This window comes from Aplidium turbinatum, chromosome 18, assembly GCF_918807975.1.
Source record: "Aplidium turbinatum chromosome 18, kaAplTurb1.1, whole genome shotgun sequence".
NCBI lineage: Eukaryota > Metazoa > Chordata > Ascidiacea > Aplousobranchia > Polyclinidae > Aplidium > Aplidium turbinatum.
In genome coordinates this window covers 3,748,586-3,769,864 of record NC_137489.1, presented here as the reverse complement: position 1 = coordinate 3,769,864, position 21,279 = coordinate 3,748,586, and the positions used below count along the sequence as shown (strand labels likewise).

Here is a 21,279-nt window from a genome sequence, read left to right as displayed (position 1 = left end):
TGAGCTATACATATTTATTACAACATTGTTTTGTTTTCTGTTGGGGTGGAATTCAATTTTCTAATTTTTATTCTAGAAAATGTGTACAGCTGTAATTGCAGAACTCTGAAGGTGCCCACCATTTCAACACAGACAGACAACAGGAGGACATTCCCTGAGCCATTCAATCAGGAGCGAGTTTACTTGATGGGGGGGCCGGGGCGACTGCACCCTCTGCCCCCCCTTAAATCCGGGCCTGCATTCAATACAAAGAAAGATTTGAAAATCAAACAATGAAAGAAATAATTTTATTTGTATACATTACAATAACAGACGATCGTGTACACATAACGCAGTAGCAGATGAATTACATAACAAATTTATTCACACAACAAAAACAATTCGTTGGCTGATAGGGCAGTTATCAAACAGTGGATATTAAGTTCAAAGCAAAAAGCACCACAAGACCCGTTCCAGTACAACTCCCCAACAGACATAATCGATCGATTTCACATCGATGTAACGTTTGTGGACGTTGAATCAACGCAAAAAGACTAGAAATAAATGACCCAAACACAAAATCCGTCATTTTTACATTAATTTAACGTCTGCAATTGTCGTCTATCTGCAGACGTCGTTTGTAGACGTTGAATTAATGTAAAAATGACAGACTTCACTCTCTGGAGATGTCCTGAAGCTAGGGCTATCCAAAGTAAAAGTGTGTAAAAACTTTTTTGTCGGTAGAAAATACCTTCGTTTTGCTTTCGTTTTAGAAAGTTTTGTTATGACGCTCCAGGTACAGTATTTGAAACTGACTTAATCATTTAACATTTCGTTCGGTTTCGTTGTTCCTAAATAAAATGTGTTTCAAACATGTTTTGCTGGGGCTCATGGGGAACCAACAGGTGTCAAGTATTTACGCTTCGAAAACTTTAAGTAACGTGATAGCTCTCGTAGAGAATGCGTTTCGTCATATAACGTATTCTCAACAAACAAGGAAGCTGTAGCAACACATAATTGATTTCCAAATACGCAGACATACTTTCGCCAATCAAAAAGCATATATGGTATATATTTGCGTATCATTAGCTGTTCAACTGTAATAGGTGGAAGAGCTGAAGTTGTAATGTATACTATCAAAAGATATCCAAGCAAGAACAAAACACACCTAATAGATTATGACCATGGCTGCCTTTAGCGATGACTATGACCTATGACCAAGTGTAGGTCTACCTGGAGAGCAAATGTCTTTGGAGGTTGAGGGGTCTTGCAATAAATTTTAAATCTAATACATAAAGATTGTCACCAAATATACGCAGCATATTATTAAAGAGCTGAAGCATCTCCACAATTCTGTACATTTTCTATCTATTCGATGCTTGCTCCGGGATATTGTACTGTAAAGTGGTTCCACGTCTATACATATTGAATATGGCTAGCTACTAAATTTCGTTTTTATACACGAATTCAACGTCTCTGGGAACAACACTGAATCAGTTCATGTCCACGTAATAACTCGTGCTCGGGCAGATAGGTGTTGCGACCGTGCCATATTTTAAATTGATTGTCCTGCTTTGGTATCATGCACGTTATAACGTCCGCGTTTTGTCGCTTCTACCTTTTTCTAGACCTCTGCTATGTTTGTCATATATTGTTTTTTCGTTGTGGTGGTCAGAATTAAAAACAAACTGAACTGAACTGAACAGACATAAAGATGATTTTATCATAAAGGATTGAAAGTGTACGATGTTGTGAAATAAAAGGAAAATGATGCCTTCTGTAACAAACGACCACACAACACTAAAAGACGCCAAGCGTGAGTTCTTTTTTTTTGTCATTTGCTCAGTGGTAGTTTGCAGGCTATTCATCAACATTCTAGGCATGTTATGCATGTCCCTCAGTTCTGCATTTGTCATCTCAAGTAGGCTACTTCCAAATCCCATCTAACCTTACAAAGTTAAATTTATAGTTTCATCGAAAAGTCAAAAGTAAGAAGCCCATCCAGCACATTATTGGCCAAGCAATATCTAATTTCAGCTGCTTGTTTTTTAATCTAAAGTAAATCCTCAAATAACTGAACCAAACCAGAACAAAGCAAACTGGTCCCACTGAGCTGGTGCGCCCATTAAACGAGCAGACGGGCTCGGCTGCATTTTCTTTGGTTTAAATGAAGTTTAGACAACTCAAAGTGACTTTGTCTGCATTCAGCCATTACTTCTTGGACATTCGTTGATCAGAACGCACGGCAAGGACCCTTTATTAAGCCGGTGAAAGTCTATGAATTGAATAATGTCCAAAAATCTAGTTTCACCATTGTCTGATGTGTAGAAATATCGGCCGTCTTTTTCCACCTAGAAACAACAAAATTAACTGAGCCCTTTTTGGAAAGTCTTGTTTAGAAATGCATTGTAGACTTTTGGCTTTAGTTTAACCAACAACAAAAAAAGCAACACATCACAGCACATGGAATCGAACTGGTACCCTACTGAGCATGAGACATAAGCAGAAACACGATCCAACCGTAGGAAAACATCACAAGATCAAAATGGTAAAGCGCACATCTAATACAGATCAAAATGTACAATTGCTATTAGAGCAGAAACACTGACGCTGAAGTAGCTTGCTTGTTCTTACCTGATTTATTGGAATATGCCGTGACTTTCGGTTGTGACTGATTGTTATAACAAGACCCCCCGGCATGGTCTGACTCTCTCGGACTAAAAAGGTTCTGAAAATACGGAGTTGGAAGCTTGAGTAACTTTTTTGAAATAATTTGTGAATCTATCAACGTGGTCCTCTGTTTGCAATTTCTTTCTGGCACTTCACAACAGTAACTTGATTTCATTTTTTCGAGTCATTTGCCAATAATAAACAACAAAATACAAACTTACCCGTCCAGGCTTCCATGTTTTTCAAGTTGTTCTGACGCTGCCTCCCTGGAAATCCTTCCATGAAACCAGGGTTGGGTCACATGAATAGCTGCAAAAGACAAGTTGGGTAATTGTAGTTTACGATGAGCAAAGCTAATGCTATGGCCTGAAGGACTAGGGTTAAGATCGATGCAAAACTATTAAGTCGGTGTCAGATACTTGCTTGAAATCCAAGCAAGTGGGTGAGTTTTACCCCCTTTACCCAGTAAGTTATTCAATAACTTTAATGCAGAAAGCTCTCCCGTTACAAGATACTGTGTTTCACATAAAAATGTATGTGCAACAAACCCGTAATCACTTTAACATTGTTTACCTCTTTGGCAGTTTTGGCGCAAAGCCGACTGCATTAAAATTAGTTTTATTGGACTTGCACTTTCAGAACTGATTTCAAATAAGTTTGCACCTACCTCTGGTGAAGTAAGCCACTTTGGTTGGCGCAGAGTTCCCTCCAGATCCTCTGTCTGTAGCGCTACCTAATAAAAGGAAACAGTTTAAAACAAACTGACGATTGATTGATTGAACATTTATCCTTGGACTGGAAAAGCTTCTTGCAGAGCTTAATCCTGGCAGTTTCGCATACTTGTAGAGGCTTTGAATCACTGACGCAGGCCCGGTCACCGAGATTGACAGAGTGAAGTTTCCGATTGTTGAAGTCTTGTTGCCGGGGAATTATTCCATCCATTAGGTGCCGCTGAATGGAGAGCAATCCTTAACGTGCGTTGCTCAAGCGCACACCCCGAGAGTCGAACCAGCGCCGCTTGATGTTGAAGTTTCTTCGTTCCAGAAGTCACGCGCTAACCAACTGAGCTATCGGGGCAGATTTGCAACACGAGGCGAAATATTGTATGACATGAACATGTCATAACTTCTGCACAACTACAGCTCTGTTCGGCTCTCAACTATGTGAACAAGAAAATCGCAAGAACAAGCAGCGTTGGTTCAATTCTCAGGTGTGCGCTTGAGGAACGCATTTTAAGGACTGTTCTCCATTCAGCGGAACCTAGTGGATGGAACAATTCACAGACAATAATACTTCAACACAGGGGCGTATCCTCAATGGAAGCAAGGGAAGCATTGCTTCCCCTGTCAAAATTGAAAAAAGAGAAGATGATATTTTTAAGTAAAACGATTTCGTAACTTCTTTACCTGAATACGAATTAGAACAGTTTCTAACTCACGTTCCCGTATGATTTCAGCTCGGTTTTAATTTTTTTTTAATTGGAAGCTTACGGAAGCAAAGATTGTATCGCTTCCCTTGCTCTCGTTTGTGCTATAAGGAGAAACAAGTGAGAGAGAAAGGAAAAAAGCCGCGCAAAGTTTGCGAGATTTATGTTTCTTTTAACAAATCTATGGAAGCAATATTTAAATTGCTTCCACAGTCGCAGAGTTGCCAGATTGGACGAATTCCTCGGATTAGGCTTTTTTTTTAAATTAACTCTTCAAAATGCATAATCAATATTTTTCAAATATCGTAACCTTACCAGATAAAATCATATTCACCATTGTTCAATACATGTTCTATACTGTACTTGTTTAATACTCGTAATGTGGCGGATTAAAACTCTTCCGCTACAGTCTTTTTATATTTGCTATTTTTTGGGCTACTTTCAGAATTATTTTTGCTACAGTTTATTAAAATCCGCTACAAGTCATAAAATATATGCAGCCTACAATTTATTATTTTTAATAGAAACAGGTAAATATATCCATTTGGCCTTTTTGTCTAATATTTTCCTTGTTTTGGCCCCTTTTTGTATTATTTTGGCTTTAAGACCTTTTCATAGTCTGGCAATTCTGATCTGTTGGATATTGTGCCAGTGGGCTAGGACGCTAGGTAATAAGAAAATCTAAGGCGCTGTTATGGTTATAATATCGGCCTAGTAAGCAAAAGTTTGAGCCAAATGTTGGCTTTACACTGTTATCCTGGCTGGATAGACTTTGGCATAAGACATGATATGTGAGGTCTAGGCTAGAATTGACTTGACTGAAATGAATTCTGGCTTAAGCTACTTCAGCAGTAGGTAGCTGTAGCTGAGTTTTTGGTGTTCTCTAATTTTAGCCGCATTTTTTGCCTGTTTGTGTGTACGAGCTACCTTTAATAAGTTAATAGCTGTTTATCGGCTCATAAATTTCATACAAATATTACCCTAAAAGTGTTTCCAGAAAGCATTATAATCCATTATTTGAGTGTATTTTGCAAAAAAATTTCCGAAGGGGGCATGCCCCCGGACCCCCCTAGAAAACACGTGCCTTCGGCACGCTCTAATCCTCCACGAGTTTTATTGCTTCCCTTGCTCAACCAACCAGGATACGCCACTGCTTCAACAGCAAGAGGAAACTTCACTCCGTCAATATCAGTGACTAGCTTGCGTTAAACTTCAGAGGTTAACATAGTAATGAAGTAGCGAGGCTATGACAAAAAATAAGAAAGTATAGAAATTGTTATTAACCAGATTGTCTCTAAACCAAATGCGTCTGAATATATTTTTTAACTTAAATGCTTCATAAACACCCTCATTGACAGGTCTGCATTCAGTGCTCAGCCTTTCAGCGACAAGCTAATACTTACCTGACTGCCTGACGATGCAAGCTACAAGGATATAATAATGTAAGTTAGCAGCAGCATTTGAAGTTTGCTTTAAGAAATTTTTCATCATGCCTGCTTCAATTAATTGTGATGAAATCTTACCTGAACTGTTAGCAGTTCGATTTAAAAGTCGTCGTCGCCATGACGACTGCTGCTCCAACTCAATCATAGCCACTTCTTGCGGATCTTGTATGACTTTGCCCGTGGAGCCTCTAAAGTCCATTGCCACAAAATTGGCGTCGGATTTCTGGCAAACATTTAACTAATAAAACCAGCAATTTCGTTGGTCGTACTAAACTCATTTTTAGTGGCTGGAGACTCCATCAAATGGAAGGCAAGGATATCAACGTTGGCTTCAAACATCAAGCATTCCATATGTTTTGGAAAACAATTATATAATTTTAAGAAACGTCAAACCAACATCCTTTCTAGTATAGATCGGACCTTCCACCACTCGACCACAGAAGCTTAAGTTCAAAGTTAATTGCTGGAGTTGTACACCTTGCATAGAACACAGTTCAGATTGACAACAAGGTAAAAAAAACTTCTCATGTTGTTGACTATGAATGTTCCATCCGGCAGGTGTCGCTAAATGAATCGAAGTCCATGAAAGTGTTTTGCTCAACCAAACATCCCGAGATTTGAACCAACGTCCCTTGGTTGTTCCGTTTACTCGGGCCGTGTATTTACATAAACTGGGTTGTCCGAGTTAACTACAACAACACAAAATTTGTACTTGATTCTGTAAGTTGCTTCTGTTGTTTGATCGTTCGACTTGGGCCTATTGTTTGAACTCCCAACATGAAACCTCAAAACTTACATGAACTGTTCGGTCACTGTTTGAACGAACTAGACCATTCGGTACCAACTTTCTTGCGCTCAGGTAGGATTCGTACAATTTGCTACCCTCCTGCAAGCATACGTCATATCACGTGATCTCTACTGTTACTTTTTGTCGCATCCAGGCTTGCGCTTGATGTTTTAAGATTTAGATTAGCCTAAAGTTAATCTTCAATCAGGAAAGTAAATTTTCCTATGAGCGTTCACCAAAGAAAAAATATTTCTCGATGCAAATTGACTATAAAAAATCGTTAAGAAATTTTAAAATAATAACCAATAATTATAATTTCTTTATAATACTATAAAAAACTTTCGGGACCCCAGAAATCGCACTGGTTGAGTTATAACCCCAAGAATTGTCGTAGGATACAACTCACAATTCAAGAAACATGCATAATCTTTTGATATTAAACGCACTGTGAAGAAAACTGTTATGAAAATGACAAAAAGTCAAACTTTAACAACAACATCTGGGGATGTTGAAATGATGTAAACTGTCAACGTTTCGTATTTGGGCAATCAAAACGTATTGCATCAGTCAGTGGAAGGGTTCACCTCTCCATATCTGTCACAGACAGAAAATATGTCATTTTTACATTTACGTCTGCAGACGTAGAGTCAATGTACAAATGACAAATTTTGCTGTCTGAGGTGGGCCACTCTACAAAAGATGGAGCAAAGGAGGAGTTTATTAGGGAAGGCACAGCTGAACTAACATGATCCATTTGTTGCAAAAGAATCAAAAGTAAACGATAGCAGGTGACAGCGATAGCCAAGCTAACCTACCATTGTTAGTCTCAATCCGCTTATCCAGGCCGATCGAGAATGATTAGACTCGGCGCAGAACCACCGAATGGCTTCTTCTTGATTGTTAGCCAACAGCTGAAATGTTAAAACCAGGTTTTATCGGTAAGTTTAATGCGCCTATATCATTACAGAATTTCTTATGAAGATTTGCCAGCAATTGCCAAAGCTAAAAGTGTATTTTTATAAGATGTAGATACGTTTTTGTATACATTTGATAGTATTCTAAGGATATGCGTATGTTACTATAGTGGCAATTTGAACTTTGAAGGGTTTAAAAAAACTTTTCAAAATTTCAAGCTTAATCTCCCCGTAGTAGATTTCTATCAACCGTTTCTGCAGCGTGAGAGTGCACATTTATAGGTGTGCAATTATAGAGGGTTGCACAATTACAATTAAGTGAAAACTCTCTCAATAAAACGATCAAAGATACGAAATGATTGACTGAAAAATTATGATTAAAATTTTAATATAGGAACACATTAACTTTTTGAGTCTGCAGTAAAAAATCAATGACACAACAAGACACAATTTATTAGTCTTTTTTTAAACCAAAATTTTGCTTTAAATTGAGGCTCACGTTAAAGAATGTTATGTTCAGTTATCATGGACTGATGCAATAGATTCCTAACAGAATGTATCACCAGGAAGAGTTTGGGGGACATGTGGTGAACCCGTGCCCCGGGATTTGTTCGAGGGTTTCAATAATAATTCTAATAACGTTATTCTTGACAAATGCTTTGTCTGTGTAATAAACTTGTGGCAAACGTTTGACAAAACATTCTCTCGTTTTATATGAGATACGTAGAACTAAATATCTGTTTCAACCGGACACAAACTGTGCGAAACACGAACATTCGATTTTGCATTAATTGAATAAAAAAAAAATGGTATCAAACTTTGTGTTATTAAAAGTAAATATGAGGTCATTAAAGTTGGGAAATCACCTTTAGACAGAAACAATACGAGGTAGGGTTGTTTCCAGAATGTTTCTTGTTGCTGATAGGAAACCAGACCCTGGCTGAATGGACCTCGGCAATGCAGGCTAAGTGTTGGGGGTTCTGGAAAGTTAAGCGTATTGTGTAAGAAAGTCATGTCATCGTGATGGAATACAAACGAACTTATTTTCACGCGAGTCAGTTCAATCATAAACAGCTAAAAATCGATTTTGATCAGCTAGCAACTAGATCATCTTCAGTTAAGCTTGAATTTAAATAGTTTGACACCTGTCAGAATATATTTCATTTTCTTGATCTCAGCTTGAATGTGGTCTTAAAGCACAAACAATTGCTTAAAGCTCCTTGTATTACATTATATTAGCATCTTTAGACGTTAAAGTGATGAAAACAGATATATTTAAAGTAAGTGCAAAATCTCATTGTAACTCAGTTATGTTTAAAAATACAAAATATTCTGTAATAATCTTAAAAGCCGCTTTATCCGGGACAGATCCGCAATGGGTCGTGTTAGATCGGTTCCCCATCTCGTGAAAATCTGGACTGGATTAAGTGACTGCCTGGAAATGTCATTTCACGTGGCAACGTCAAGCCCGACTCAGCTTTCAACGTTACCAATTCAGCCAAAAACAGCAGGTAGATTCTTAACCATTTCCGTGACCACAACAAAAAGTAGACCTAGTTTGAAATACCAAGTCATCCTGCTATTTACACATTTGTGAAAAATCTTGATATCAAAGATAGAAAAATGAAACATATTCAAACTGAAATACCAACAGTTGTGCCCCAATCATTTTCACTGCATCAATCAACTAATAACTATCACTCTATTTGGTGTGTAGTGTAGTAATGACATGTCATCGTAATGCAACGAAGAAGCCTTTGGAAGCAGTAAAAATGTACATACGAATGTAAAAATGCTAATTACATCAGTCAATCTTGAGGTAAGTTTTCACCGCATTAGATTGCCGGCACTTTGCACTGTGGTCATTTAGTGTAAACACAGATGCATCAACATCAGCAGTCGCCCCACGTATGGCTGATTGCGACTACCCAGGTAGAAAAATCCGACTTTGTGACATCGATTCAACTTCTGCAGACGTTGAATCAATATGAAAACAACGTGTTTGGATAGCTGTTAACCTGAACACTCACCTTGCTTGTTTCCTTGTGGCTGAAGTAAAGGCCAGAGTTTCGCAAAATACAATAAACTTTCTTCCAAGATCTCCTGACCAAGTCCCGAACATGCAGCCATCCGCACAATTCTGGGGCGGTCTTGGTCAAGATGTGCTGCATCTGAAGGCGTTTCACACTGTCAGGGGAATCACTTGTCGGGTAGGAATTTGGTGGGAAAGTCAACATATCCTTTGGAAGACATACCTGAAAAAATTATTTAAATAGATTGATCAGTCAAAACTGTATTCAAATTACTAATTACAAATTAGTAATACAACATAAAAAAAAAACATACAAAATTGTACAATATAAAAATACATTTAAGGTATTTTGGGCATACCTCAGGGTATTGAAGAATATTGTATTTCGTCGACGTTCGACTGAGACAAAAACGGGATATTTGTTCTGGTTCCTGATTGGTCAATACGTCATCTAAGAGCTCATAATCTTCAACAAATCGTTCTAGAATAGAATATTTTGAAAATAAAAATCAACAGCAAAACTACGTGAAAATAACGACGTTCAGCTGGAAATATAAATACATTCATTACAAAAATCAACATAAATTGCAGGTTTATCGTTTGCTTTTTGCAGATAAATTAATGATGTTGGTTTTGTTAGGCATGCTCTTGCAACAATGCTGACCATAACAGGTGATAGAAAAAAGTGGTGTTTTTAACTGAGCCCAGTCTAATGAAATCAGGCCTGATCATGATGTAAATTAACAAGTGGGCGTGGGCGGAAAGAGAGCGTAAGTCGTCGTGGTTACTACCAAACATGACTGTAGTTTGTCGAGACACAACCATATATATCTTGATCAATGTCAATTCGATGTCTTTCTACCATTTCTTTTATTTTCCTTTTCAACGCCTTTACTAAATTTTGACCAAGATACTGTCTATGCCACGTCAGTGTCAAAGCCAAATAAGAGAGTTTTCTGTGATGTTTTGAGGTTGCTGCTGTCGTCACAGAAAGGGCTAAGGGAGCAGTTGGTGGGTTTGGTTTGGTTTTGAATCTTTATCCTCGGATTGACAAAACCTTGATAGGTTATTCCTGATAGTTTCACATACTTGTAGAGGCTCTTGACGCAGGGCCGGTTACCGAGATTTGCAGAGTGAATTTTTCCGATTGTTGAAATATTGTTGCCGGGGAATTATTCCATTCACTAGGTGCCGCTGAATGGAGAGCAGTCCTGAAATGCCGAAGCTGGTAAGGATGTGCTTCATCGTCTGATTGTCTAAGCCTGTACCTTCTCTGTCAGCAAAATTTGTTGCTTCTGCGTTGTTGCTACATCGATAACTGTTGATTGCTGGGTTTAAAAAGTAAAAAATGATTTATTAAACAGAAATTATGCACCTCACCTAATTTTGTTTCTGAATTTTGCTCCAGTATTGCCCATTGGACGAGGTCCACTTTTCGTTGTAGCTTTTCCAGCAATTTGTGAAGCAATATAGCGCAAGTAGATCCACGAGGAATCTCTATGTCTTTTAATGCACCGAGATCCGACACCCAGACATTGAAAGTAATCTACACAAATCATAACGAAAGTTAATGGCCCTTGGAAAATCGAAGAAGAACAATAATAACAAGCGAAAATTAATTTAAAAAGTATTTTAACAATTTACCTGTCTGGCGCCATGTTGAATTCTGCAGGATCCAGAGCGATCGATTTTTCGATTTATCACCATGTCTGCTTTCCGACAGGTCTTTGGCGTTGACGGTAGAGAATGACGAACAGGAGAGTTAGGGGTAGAAAATGAAAGTTCAGAGTTTGATCCAAAAAATTTTCTAAAAAGCAAAATTACCAGCACACCCAGTCCACAAGAAAGTATTTAAGATACAACTCAATTTATATTTTTCTTTAAGCGTTATTTGTTCAGTCATGAGGTTCAGCTTTGGGAGCGACCTCAATAGTCAAACCTAAAATTTTATTTTATTTCAATTTTTTCCATTATGCTGCAGATAGCGAAGAGTTAATGGCGGCCATGCAAGAGATAATTTTTTATCTTGGTGTCATCGTTGTGTGTACAACCAAAACGAAAGTAACAGCCGCTATATTAATATACTGTACAATGAAATGCATTTATTTTTAAGCTTAAGGTAATAAGCTTACTACATAAAAGTACACTGGTATTTATTTGAATAAAAATTGCAATGCTTAAAAAGCAGAAAGTAAACTCAATTTTTTTGGGCTATGCGTGCCGACATAATGATGAAGATAGATGTCAATAGGAAAACGTGAAGGTGATTCCATACTTGATTCAAGTGTCAGGTATGAGATGATAAGGTTCCCATTGTACTAAGCCTTCGGCACTAAGGAGAGTAGGGTGGCCACTTCCTTTCTCTCAGTCGCCTTTCCTGCAGCAATTATGCCCACCCAATTTATTACACCCTAGGTAAAGGTGGGCCGTGTTTTGAACAACCAGCTTAAGCCGGGAGTCGAACCAGGTATGCATAATTGGAAGGCCAACGCCTTATCCGCTGCGCTATCCTCCCACCATAACTGTCAAAAGTATGATGAAATTCTTGTACCTTTTGGAGAGAATGGCAACGGGCAAAGATTTCAGAAAACCTTTTTCAAAGAAGCTCGGTCTCGGTACAGGATGCTCACAAAGATCGTCTTTCATTCGAGGTATCGCGTCGTTCTTCTGAGCGACCACTGGCAAATCTAAAAGAAACAACGAAAATAAAAAGTCTACGACAGCACAAGTCTTTCAAGCAACCATAGATTCTATTTGAATAAGAATAATGCACTGATTAAAAGCTTTGCAACAAATTTGATGTTATCAATTTAATGATGTCCTCCCTACTACTTCTTTAGAGATTGTTTGATATTGTATTTGCTGTTGTATTACTACTGTAAGTCTGCAACTATATCTGCAACCTGCGAAGAAAGGAGCGTTGTCTATATCGCTGTCTATTCTTGCTACAATCTGCTGCCGAGAAATATATATCTACGACCTGTGTTAAAAGTTATGTTGAAAGTCATTGATATGAGACGTAGCCTACTTGAGTGGAATACAAATGGATAAGCTGAAGACTGACAAATAGAAAAAAAATCTAATTGTAATCTACACGTGGTTTTCTAATTTGCAATGAACTGGTGACACAATTGGGACGGTGTTCTTATCGTCTCATACCTACAACACTTTTTTACAGCACGTGCAATCGAATTTCCACAATTTACTGCGTATGACTAAATAACCATTTTCCCGCTTTCTAAGCTTTTCGCCGCAATCAATGGCGCAGATGAATTTGCATCTATTCTTGACAATTTATCTGTAGAACAGTTGAACTAAAGGACAATTTCTTATGAAACTTTAGGTCTGTTATTTCACATGCACTAACAGCTATGGACGAAGAAACCTAAATTCTAAAGTGAGTGCCATATGCTTTCGGCATGTAGCGTGAAACTGCTGAATTATCTATAATTTCTTTCAAATCATATGTTTGTTGTAGCAACATGGCGCATGCTGTAAACATAATTGCGGATAATAAGCAGTTTAAACGCTTCCCTTACAAATAATCTCTTGAAGCAACTCCACCTTAGGCCTTATTGCAACAATCACAGTTACTCGTTTAAAGAAATACGTGAAACGATGTGACAACGATGCATCTACAACGTCAGATGATCTCGTGCTTAGCTGTTATTCTCATTGTGAGTATGACAACAATCTGTAATACGGATCTTGAAGGTAATACCATTGGTAATGACGCCATTTTTGTTAGTTTTCATACTCATATCCATGCACTACCACAATATATACCAGTGCTTCCCAACCTTTTTCAGTTCGCGACCCACTTTTAATGCAAGTTTTATTGTGCGACCCACAATGAGATATGACATCTTTATTATGGCAGCTTTACTACTGGCGTATGTACTGAAATAGTTAATGCGACACAAACACATCTAATTGTTACGTATTTGTTACATTGTTGCATAATTGTTTATGCAATAATTTCCCGATCTAATAGAAAACAGGGTGCACAATTCATGAAAATGGAAAGTCAACAAATGAAGTGAAGACAAGAGTAGCGATGGCGAAGTACCGTTCAAGACCAAACTGCGGCTTCTGAGATCCATAGTAATGTCGGTATTTTTTAGAAAATTTTAAAATTCAGTAACAGTTAGAAATGCTTCGCGGCCCACCTGAAATAGCTTCGCGACCCACCAATGGGTCGCGACCCACCGGTTTGGGAAGCACTGATATACACTATGATGTTTTACTCGATCTTGTAATGAAATTGAAGTTAAATCAAGCCTGGCAAGAATTTCCTTTTTTTTCCAAGTATAAAAAATTATTCAAATAATAACTTCAGTCAATATTTGTTGCTTAAAAGTGACCCGCAAGTTTATCTTAACACATCGAAATAAACACATAATTCTGTAACGCGTCGCATTCGTAACCAATGCAAAATAACCTAAAGCTAACTTAAGAAATCAGTTACATAAATGTTCAACTTCGACATTTTTATGCAATTAATTTTCTGTTTTTGCTTCTTTGAAAATAGCAACAACAAGTAGTTATCACACCTTCAAAGAAATTGTTTTTGTTGCATGCAATGCTGAGCAAACAATACTTAAAGTCTAGTAAACAAACGCTAGTTTTTACACGTTAAAAGTTGCGACTTTGCAGCAATATAGAAGTGGAAGCCACCCAGCTACCATAGATAGCAAATCCGTGCTTGTTTTACATTGATTCAACGTCTGCTGATGTTGAATCAAAGTAAAACAGTATTGATTTGCTGAGTGGGATAAGTTGCACCATGACCAATGGAGTGACGTCATCAGTCCAAAGATCAGAGGTTTTTACGTAGATTCAAATAAATTGCAAGGTTGACATTCTTTGAAATTCGGGCCAAAGTTTCTCAGACATGCCCCAAATACACTTTAACAAAACACTGAAAAACAAAACAAGGTAGTGCTCATTTTGTTGTGGTGCCAGTAACATCATCACTCTGTGAACTTTGCAGCACGTGTTGCTACTGTTAAGTGTTGCATTAGATTTACGCTCTTCCTCAAAAATCAAGGATAAAAATTATCCTATAAGAATAACAGATGTTTGTTTGTAGCACTTTACCTGTGGAAAATTGCTAAAACTTGCAGATTTAGACAAAGAAACAATTTTTCTTTGAAAAAAATGACGTCACAGAAACCGGCTTTAAACAACTTAAAATGAAAACATCATTATTTAAAGAAAGAACATTCAAAAAAAAATTTCTTGCGTCAGAGGGAAGAATCAAAAATAACTGTGAACAGAATTTCTTTTTCACTGTATGGACCTTTGTCCAGTCCGAGGTCGAGGGGTTCACTATTTATAACCATTGCAAAAACGGTGATGTCTTTGACTGGGTGTAGGGAAGGTAGGGAAAGATACATTGCGTTACATATTTGTTACCATTCACTGACAACGTTTGACCGAGTTTGAGACGCAGTTAAATGGCAAAATTTAAAGGCAAATAGACCAATTTTTGATAACTTAACAGCGACCTCTTGCGAGAAGATATCTAACTAAAATATATCCGCTACATACAAATAAACAGTCGGGAGTCAGAACATGTCAATCGTGCCTTCCCATGATCAGATTTAGGAGATTATGAAGTTCAACTCTTGATAGCTGCCTTTGCTGAGCATTGAGCAAGTATACATCATATTCCGTTCTATACAACTGATACTTGTTGAGTCAAAGAAAATTGACGTTCTAAACGATTGGTTCTCGACCTTTTTGGCGGACCCCTTTTGGTGTCCTAGAAGGGATCGCCGACTCCTAAGAAGTTTTTAATCGTTGCCCACTCACAAAGGGTTCGAACGACAAATACTTGGAACACCGAAGCGTGTCAAAAATGTAAAATCTGTTCTCTAAGTTGTTATCTTTAGCACATTTTTACTCCACCCTCCAAGCGACAACAATCCCCCATTTCTGGGGCCAATTACCTCCCTCTCCCGATGAACTGCTCGGGTCGGTTGGCGATGACTCATCGTTTTCTTGATCAATTTGCTGAATCAGCGATTCCAGATCGACGTCTTCGCCTAACAACAACAACGCCGTATTTGAATGATGACGTGAAAATGGATTTAATTTTTATGAAAGATTAATGTAATTTTCACAAGTAGAAAGTTTAATTGAAGCAAATTTAGACAGGATATGTCAACGGAAATTTGTTAGAAAATTTTACAACCATTTCACGATATTTTAAAAAACGAAACAAATTCAGTTCAAGTTAGTTTTATTTGTAAGCATCACAATCGAGTGAAAAATACCAGATGCATGACGAAAGCTGAGGTGGTTGACCAAATGTATTGCCCAGCAGTTTGGCTTTGAGAGACAGCAAATGCTGTTTATTATTTCTTCTCGGCTTTACAAAGGTGTGCAGAGGCGCTTTAGCAACAAAAGGAAACAGCTGTCTTGCCTTGTGTTGCTAGTTCATTTTGAAATGTCATAACTTTGCAAACTAGGTGAAAGTTTGACAACAGCAAATATGATTAAAGGATTACCGGCTGGCAGCCTTTGTTGGGACGTGATATTCTTTCAAAGATTTGTCTGGGCAAGAATATCATGCGTCATACCTTACGTCACTACCGAAACCAATACCTACCTTTGGTACAAAGCTCTTCAATCGTTTGCGGCTCAACACAAGCGGTCATTGTTCGCGCTCACCTTTACATGATATTTTGCAACTGTTTTTGTTCTCACAAGTCTAAACACAACTAAAAGTGAGTGATGTCGCCGGCAGAAAGTGTTGTCCCAGTCAGCAGAGGTTGCCTTTTTTACATTGTTTCAACGCCTGGCAATGTTGAAAAATTGTAAAAAAGGCAAATTTTACTTGATGGGCCTGCTCAAATTTCATTGAAGATTCACCGTAGTAGCTGAAGTAACAAACAAGCTAACAGGTTGAAGACACAAGTCACAAAATTAGTCACACAGATAAACACTTGCTGAAGTGTTCGACCTTTGTATTGATTTGAACCAAGAGCTTTCATCTAACGACGTTGCATCAACGTAAAACATCGACTTTTGCTAGCTGGGTTATGTCACAAAACAGTATCCAGCTTGCATGTTCATAATATCTTGTGCATTATTGGCTCACTGAACCAATAAATAGAATGACTGCCTCCCAGCTAGTAGACATCTGTTCGATACCCAACAAGCTAAAGCCGTAGTCTACTCCGCCTAGATTCCAACCAGGCCAATGAAATACATCAAGGTGTTACGGTATTTTGTATATCGAATAAAATATGTTAGTAGCCTATATCTATCTAACTACCTGTATTCAATGTGGCTAAAATACTTGTTTTCTTAAATGCACCTTTTCGCAGCAAGACTAAATGGCCAATTTCGTCTGCACAAGTTTGCAAGTGTTACGATATGAGCAGTAAAGCCGTCTTTTTACTAATGTTTGCTTCTTCATTAATCTTCACTAATTTTCGGGAGTAAGATTTATGATGGAAGGATGTTTCATGCATCATTGCAATCTTCAAACAAAAACTAAAATGCCATGTTCTTGCATCTATTGAAGCAAAAAATGTTACTCATACGTTCACATACGCTGCAAACACTGCATTGTTTGTAGGAGCATACCGCTTGATCATCCTCAGACTGGCGTTTACCTCACTCAGTAAAAACATCTTTATGAAGTTGATCTAACAACTTGAAAATGTTGACTTATTGAGAAGTAGCAAATTTTGTTCAAAAATGATCAATGTATTTTGTTTGACGTCATAGGTAGCCATTTTGAACTCGAACTATTTCCACAAGTGTCATCCATTGTGATGAAACAGTGGTATTTTGACGTAGTAACACTAAAGTTTGATAACTCTTAATCTTTTCACAAGTACTTTCAACCTCAGAAAATCGATTAATAATACCAACAAATCTCGGAAGATAACGACAACTGCAATTATGATCAAAATATACGTCAAACAACGAAATTTCTCTTAATTTTGTTACATATTTTACAATTAAGTTAACTTTCTGCCCACTGGCCTTTCATGATATTTAGACTAATTGGTTAAAATATAATTTACTTTCAATTTACATACCACATGACCGTAAGCAAATGCTTCACTATTTACATAACATCTACTCTAGGAAGGCTGTGCGGGATTGCAGGTACATCCTAATATCTTAAACCTAAATTTATCCTTAGCTTTTAGGCATACATCCACAAGCCAGCACCCTTATTCTAACCACAATATAACTACTGCGAGTCTTAATATAATGGGGCGAGTAATGTTTTTAATACACATCTAAAAATCACGTTAAAATATTGCTATTGCTTTTTGTACGTCGACAATAATATACTGTAGTTACAACTGCCGTTACTATGTTGGACTGACTGGTTGTCATTCAATATGACTTCCAGTCAGTTAGTATGGCTGTCATTCAATACTACATGTGTGCTTCTCTGTTTTTGTTTTATTTTTTGCTATTTGCTTTTTTTGGGTTTTGTGGCCGTGCTAACTACTAATTTATAGCCTACTAAATAATTTTTCATTCAGGCACGTTTTAAACCTTTCAAGGTTTTGCCACCTTTTCCCGTTCGTTAACGTGCTGGTAGGTTTATATCGATTTTTGTAGTTAGTATCTTTTTCGTCCCGGACGCGTTAATTACGAAAAATAAAATGATTGATTGATTGGTTCGGCAACAATGATGTTGCACACATGTGGTTAGCTACAACGTCGGCTGCATAGCCGAGTGGTGAAAGCCCTGGAACAGCAACCGAAAGGGCGCCGGTTCGACACCGCTCAAGAGCATACAGCTGTGTCTTTGGCAGGGTTGTTGGTATTTTACCCGACCCAAAAAAACCCGGGTGGGTTTTTTTAATAAAACCCACTTAAAAAAACCCAAAAAAACCCATAAAAAAACCCAGAGCATCATATTTGTCCAGTTTTTATTGGAAAATTAAAAAAATTTACAAAAACACTACAAGGCACTTACAACAAACTTTAAATTAGGACTTAAGGATGTGATTGTGAAGTAATTTCCAAGAATAAACTGAAAACGCAGTGGATATTTCTGTACACAAAAATCAAGTAATGTCACTTTGTGTATACTACACTAAAACTCATTTATGCAAGAAGGCCTTATAGTTAAATTGGTGAAAGTACTACTCTACTGTAGTCTGTATATATGATGTGAAATGCAATTTAGGAGGCTATTTACCAATTACAGATTCTGGATTCTAACGCATGGCTGTTTCAGAGCATTTGCCTAATTGGCCACGCAATCGCTCAATTGCTCATCCATTACTATATACTGTATAATATATATATAAATGATAAAAAATATTTAAACATGATGGCATAAATGCTCCTTGCCTTCAAATCTAAAGCAAATGATGCAATAATGTGATTTCTACCACAGTAGCATCAACTTGGTATAGAAATCAGTGGATGATGCAACATCCAACTTGATCTTGAAACTAATGGATGATGCAACATTCAAGCAACAACAGCCCTAGTGCATTATTTTATTGAGTTATGCAAGCGTGTACTGTGAGTGAAAGGCACTTCACCCGTAAAAAGTAGTTTTGAGGTGAAATAAGCATGAATCTACCTTTTTTTGCATCTTTTTTAAAAAAAACCAAAAAAACCCGGGTTTTTCTCAACCCTGGTCTTTGGCAGGACACTTAAAGGCATGCCTGAAAGTGGACACGAAGATTGGCTTCCTTGCCTTCCCGTCCACTTAATCTAAATCTTCAACCACCAGGTATAAGCCTGGATACGACAAAAAAAATAGCTACAACTAACGCGGCAAGGTATGAAATATAAGAACAAAAACTATTTTAATTTAATTTTATCTATTTGAATAAGAATCTTCTGATGATCCTAATTAAACACGCCGATTTTTAGGTGGATAGCAACTACATTTTATATAAATAACGTTTTATCAGTTTTTTTTACAACTTTTTTTGACAAACCGTTTTAAGTGGTTTCACATACAAACACGAACATTATTTCAACAATATCATTTCCTCTGCATTTCGACCAAAAAAAAATAACTTGATTTCAGCCCCTTGTAACTAGTCCGCAAACCCTGGTTCGCGCGCCCTGGTTTATGAACCCCTGGATTGAAGTCTTTGACCTTTCAGAAATTTTTTGTGGCCGAAGCTGTCACTCCATGTTTTTTAATACGTGGCTGTATAATTTCGCTTTTAGTTAAAGGGACAAATAAATTGGTATCCACTCAAGCAAAATCAATGGCAGCTTTGATATGAAGACAATTGATTTGAAAAACAGTTGATTGCTGTCTGGGGATATGAACACAATTATCATCAATTTTCTACTTTCAAGCTAAAGTAATGCAAATACCGTACTGTACAGTTAAAAGCCATAGCGTTTTCCGTTTATTCTCCGATCGATAATTCTCAAGTGCAGAAATGTACACATACACAAAACAACAATCCTAGAGTTTCGATATTTTCTTTTTGTAGAAAAAAGTTTTATGTTACAGAGCCAATTCCACAACATTTGATTTTTGCATTTTTTTTTTTCTTTCTTTTCAGTTAAGGATCAGCTACCTCGAAGCTTGTGAGATAAATATGAAGACGTAAATTTGTTAGGCTACCTTATCTAATCTAACCGTTTAAAAAGCTTCACTGCTGCAGTGATGAACACAAGTGCCATTCACATGATCTGTTAACTTACTCATATCTACAGGACGTCTAACCAAGATCTTTGTCGCGATAAAGCTGATACCTACAACTGACAACAATCCACAGACTTACACCGCACAATACAACAGTCAACAGAATAGTATGAAAGGTTTCTATAAACCTTTGTACAATAATTATTTGAACCACAAATATTAAACTAAAACTTCAGTTATAAATTCAATACATGTTGAATCAGGGTAAATTGAGTCGCTTCAAAAACTGCGGTGTAGCCTACTGTGAAAGCAGTTGATATGTAAACACAGACCTGTGAATATGTTCCACTGTATGTTCTACATCGTATTCACTAAGCTACAGTTTGCCTGACTTTTGTTACCTCTGCATCAGAAAGTTTGAATGGGTTGACATTAAAACAACTTTAGTTTTATGTTTTCAGTCATGACACTGAAAAAGTTAGCCTGAAATTCATTCCTACAGGAATGTTATTCAATACAAAAAACGAGTCCGCAAACTACCAAAAATATCTTTTTAAATCATTAAGTTTACTAGCAGAATCCCGGGCAGAATTTTAACTTGAAAAGTTTTATTTCATCGAATTGAAGATTGTCCTGCTCATACGTTAGCAGTTTAACCAAAACAGACCTGGTTTATACAACTATTACAAATCTTCCTAAAACACCTACTCGTAAGGAAATAATACGATTGATTCGGAAAAAAATCTTTGAACACATGAATAGCTTGAATTTATTATAAGAAACAAATGTATTCTGATTTTAAATTTTTACTTAGGTTGGACATCAAACTTGATCACACTACTGTAAAATAAATGACTTGCACTTTTTCTTAATCAAAATTTGATGACAAACATATATTTTGAAGCAAGTCGACCTAACATAAGTATTTTTGACAAAATCTGTTTAAAATTGACTATTTGACTACTTTACTAAAGAACTACTTTTCCTTAGAAATTAAAGACTTCCTTTTTTCTTGTAACCTATTTAGTTTTAACATATTAAGTTTATTGCAACATTTACAGAAAACAATTGGTTTCTATAAATGTTGTAATACTTAAATGTGTTAAACCTGATTAAGTTACTCGGCTTCGTATGCCTATGGTTCAACAAGACAAACTCTCTACCGAAGCTATCTTTTTAGTTTTATTCTCATTCACAGCTTTCAAATGTTTAACTTTGTATACAACACAACAACTTTATTAAAATTCATTCTCCGCTATCCGGTATTCCGGGCTGGTTCGACCGCTTTGCATTGAAACCTGACCGTTTGTGAACGACGATGAACCCTGAAACCAATGAGCGTTCGTCATGCATGGTTGCACAACCTTATCCTTGCTCAATCAAATGAATGACGTAGGCAAAAGCTATTCTCCTCTAT

The 21,279-nt window shown here is 37.1% G+C and overlaps 1 protein-coding gene across 1 annotated transcript; it reads right to left on the bottom strand.

Annotated features, from left to right (window-relative positions):
• Positions 1–267: 267 nt before the first annotated feature.
• LOC145787445 (growth factor receptor-bound protein 14-like) lies at positions 268–15,967 on the bottom strand. Its single transcript, XM_082599189.1, has 15 exons — positions 15,870–15,967; positions 15,208–15,303; positions 11,805–11,940; positions 10,898–11,060; positions 10,634–10,799; positions 9,613–9,734; positions 9,252–9,476; positions 8,088–8,201; positions 7,123–7,218; positions 6,317–6,406; positions 5,599–5,743; positions 3,317–3,382; positions 2,871–2,958; positions 2,614–2,707; positions 268–2,330 (listed from the first exon to the last, which is right to left on the bottom strand). The coding sequence occupies exons 1-15, from the start codon at positions 15,916–15,918 to the stop codon at positions 2,184–2,186; spliced, it is 1,797 nt and encodes a 598-aa protein (XP_082455315.1). The 5' UTR covers positions 15,919–15,967; the 3' UTR covers positions 268–2,183.
• Positions 15,968–21,279: the final 5,312 nt, after the last annotated feature.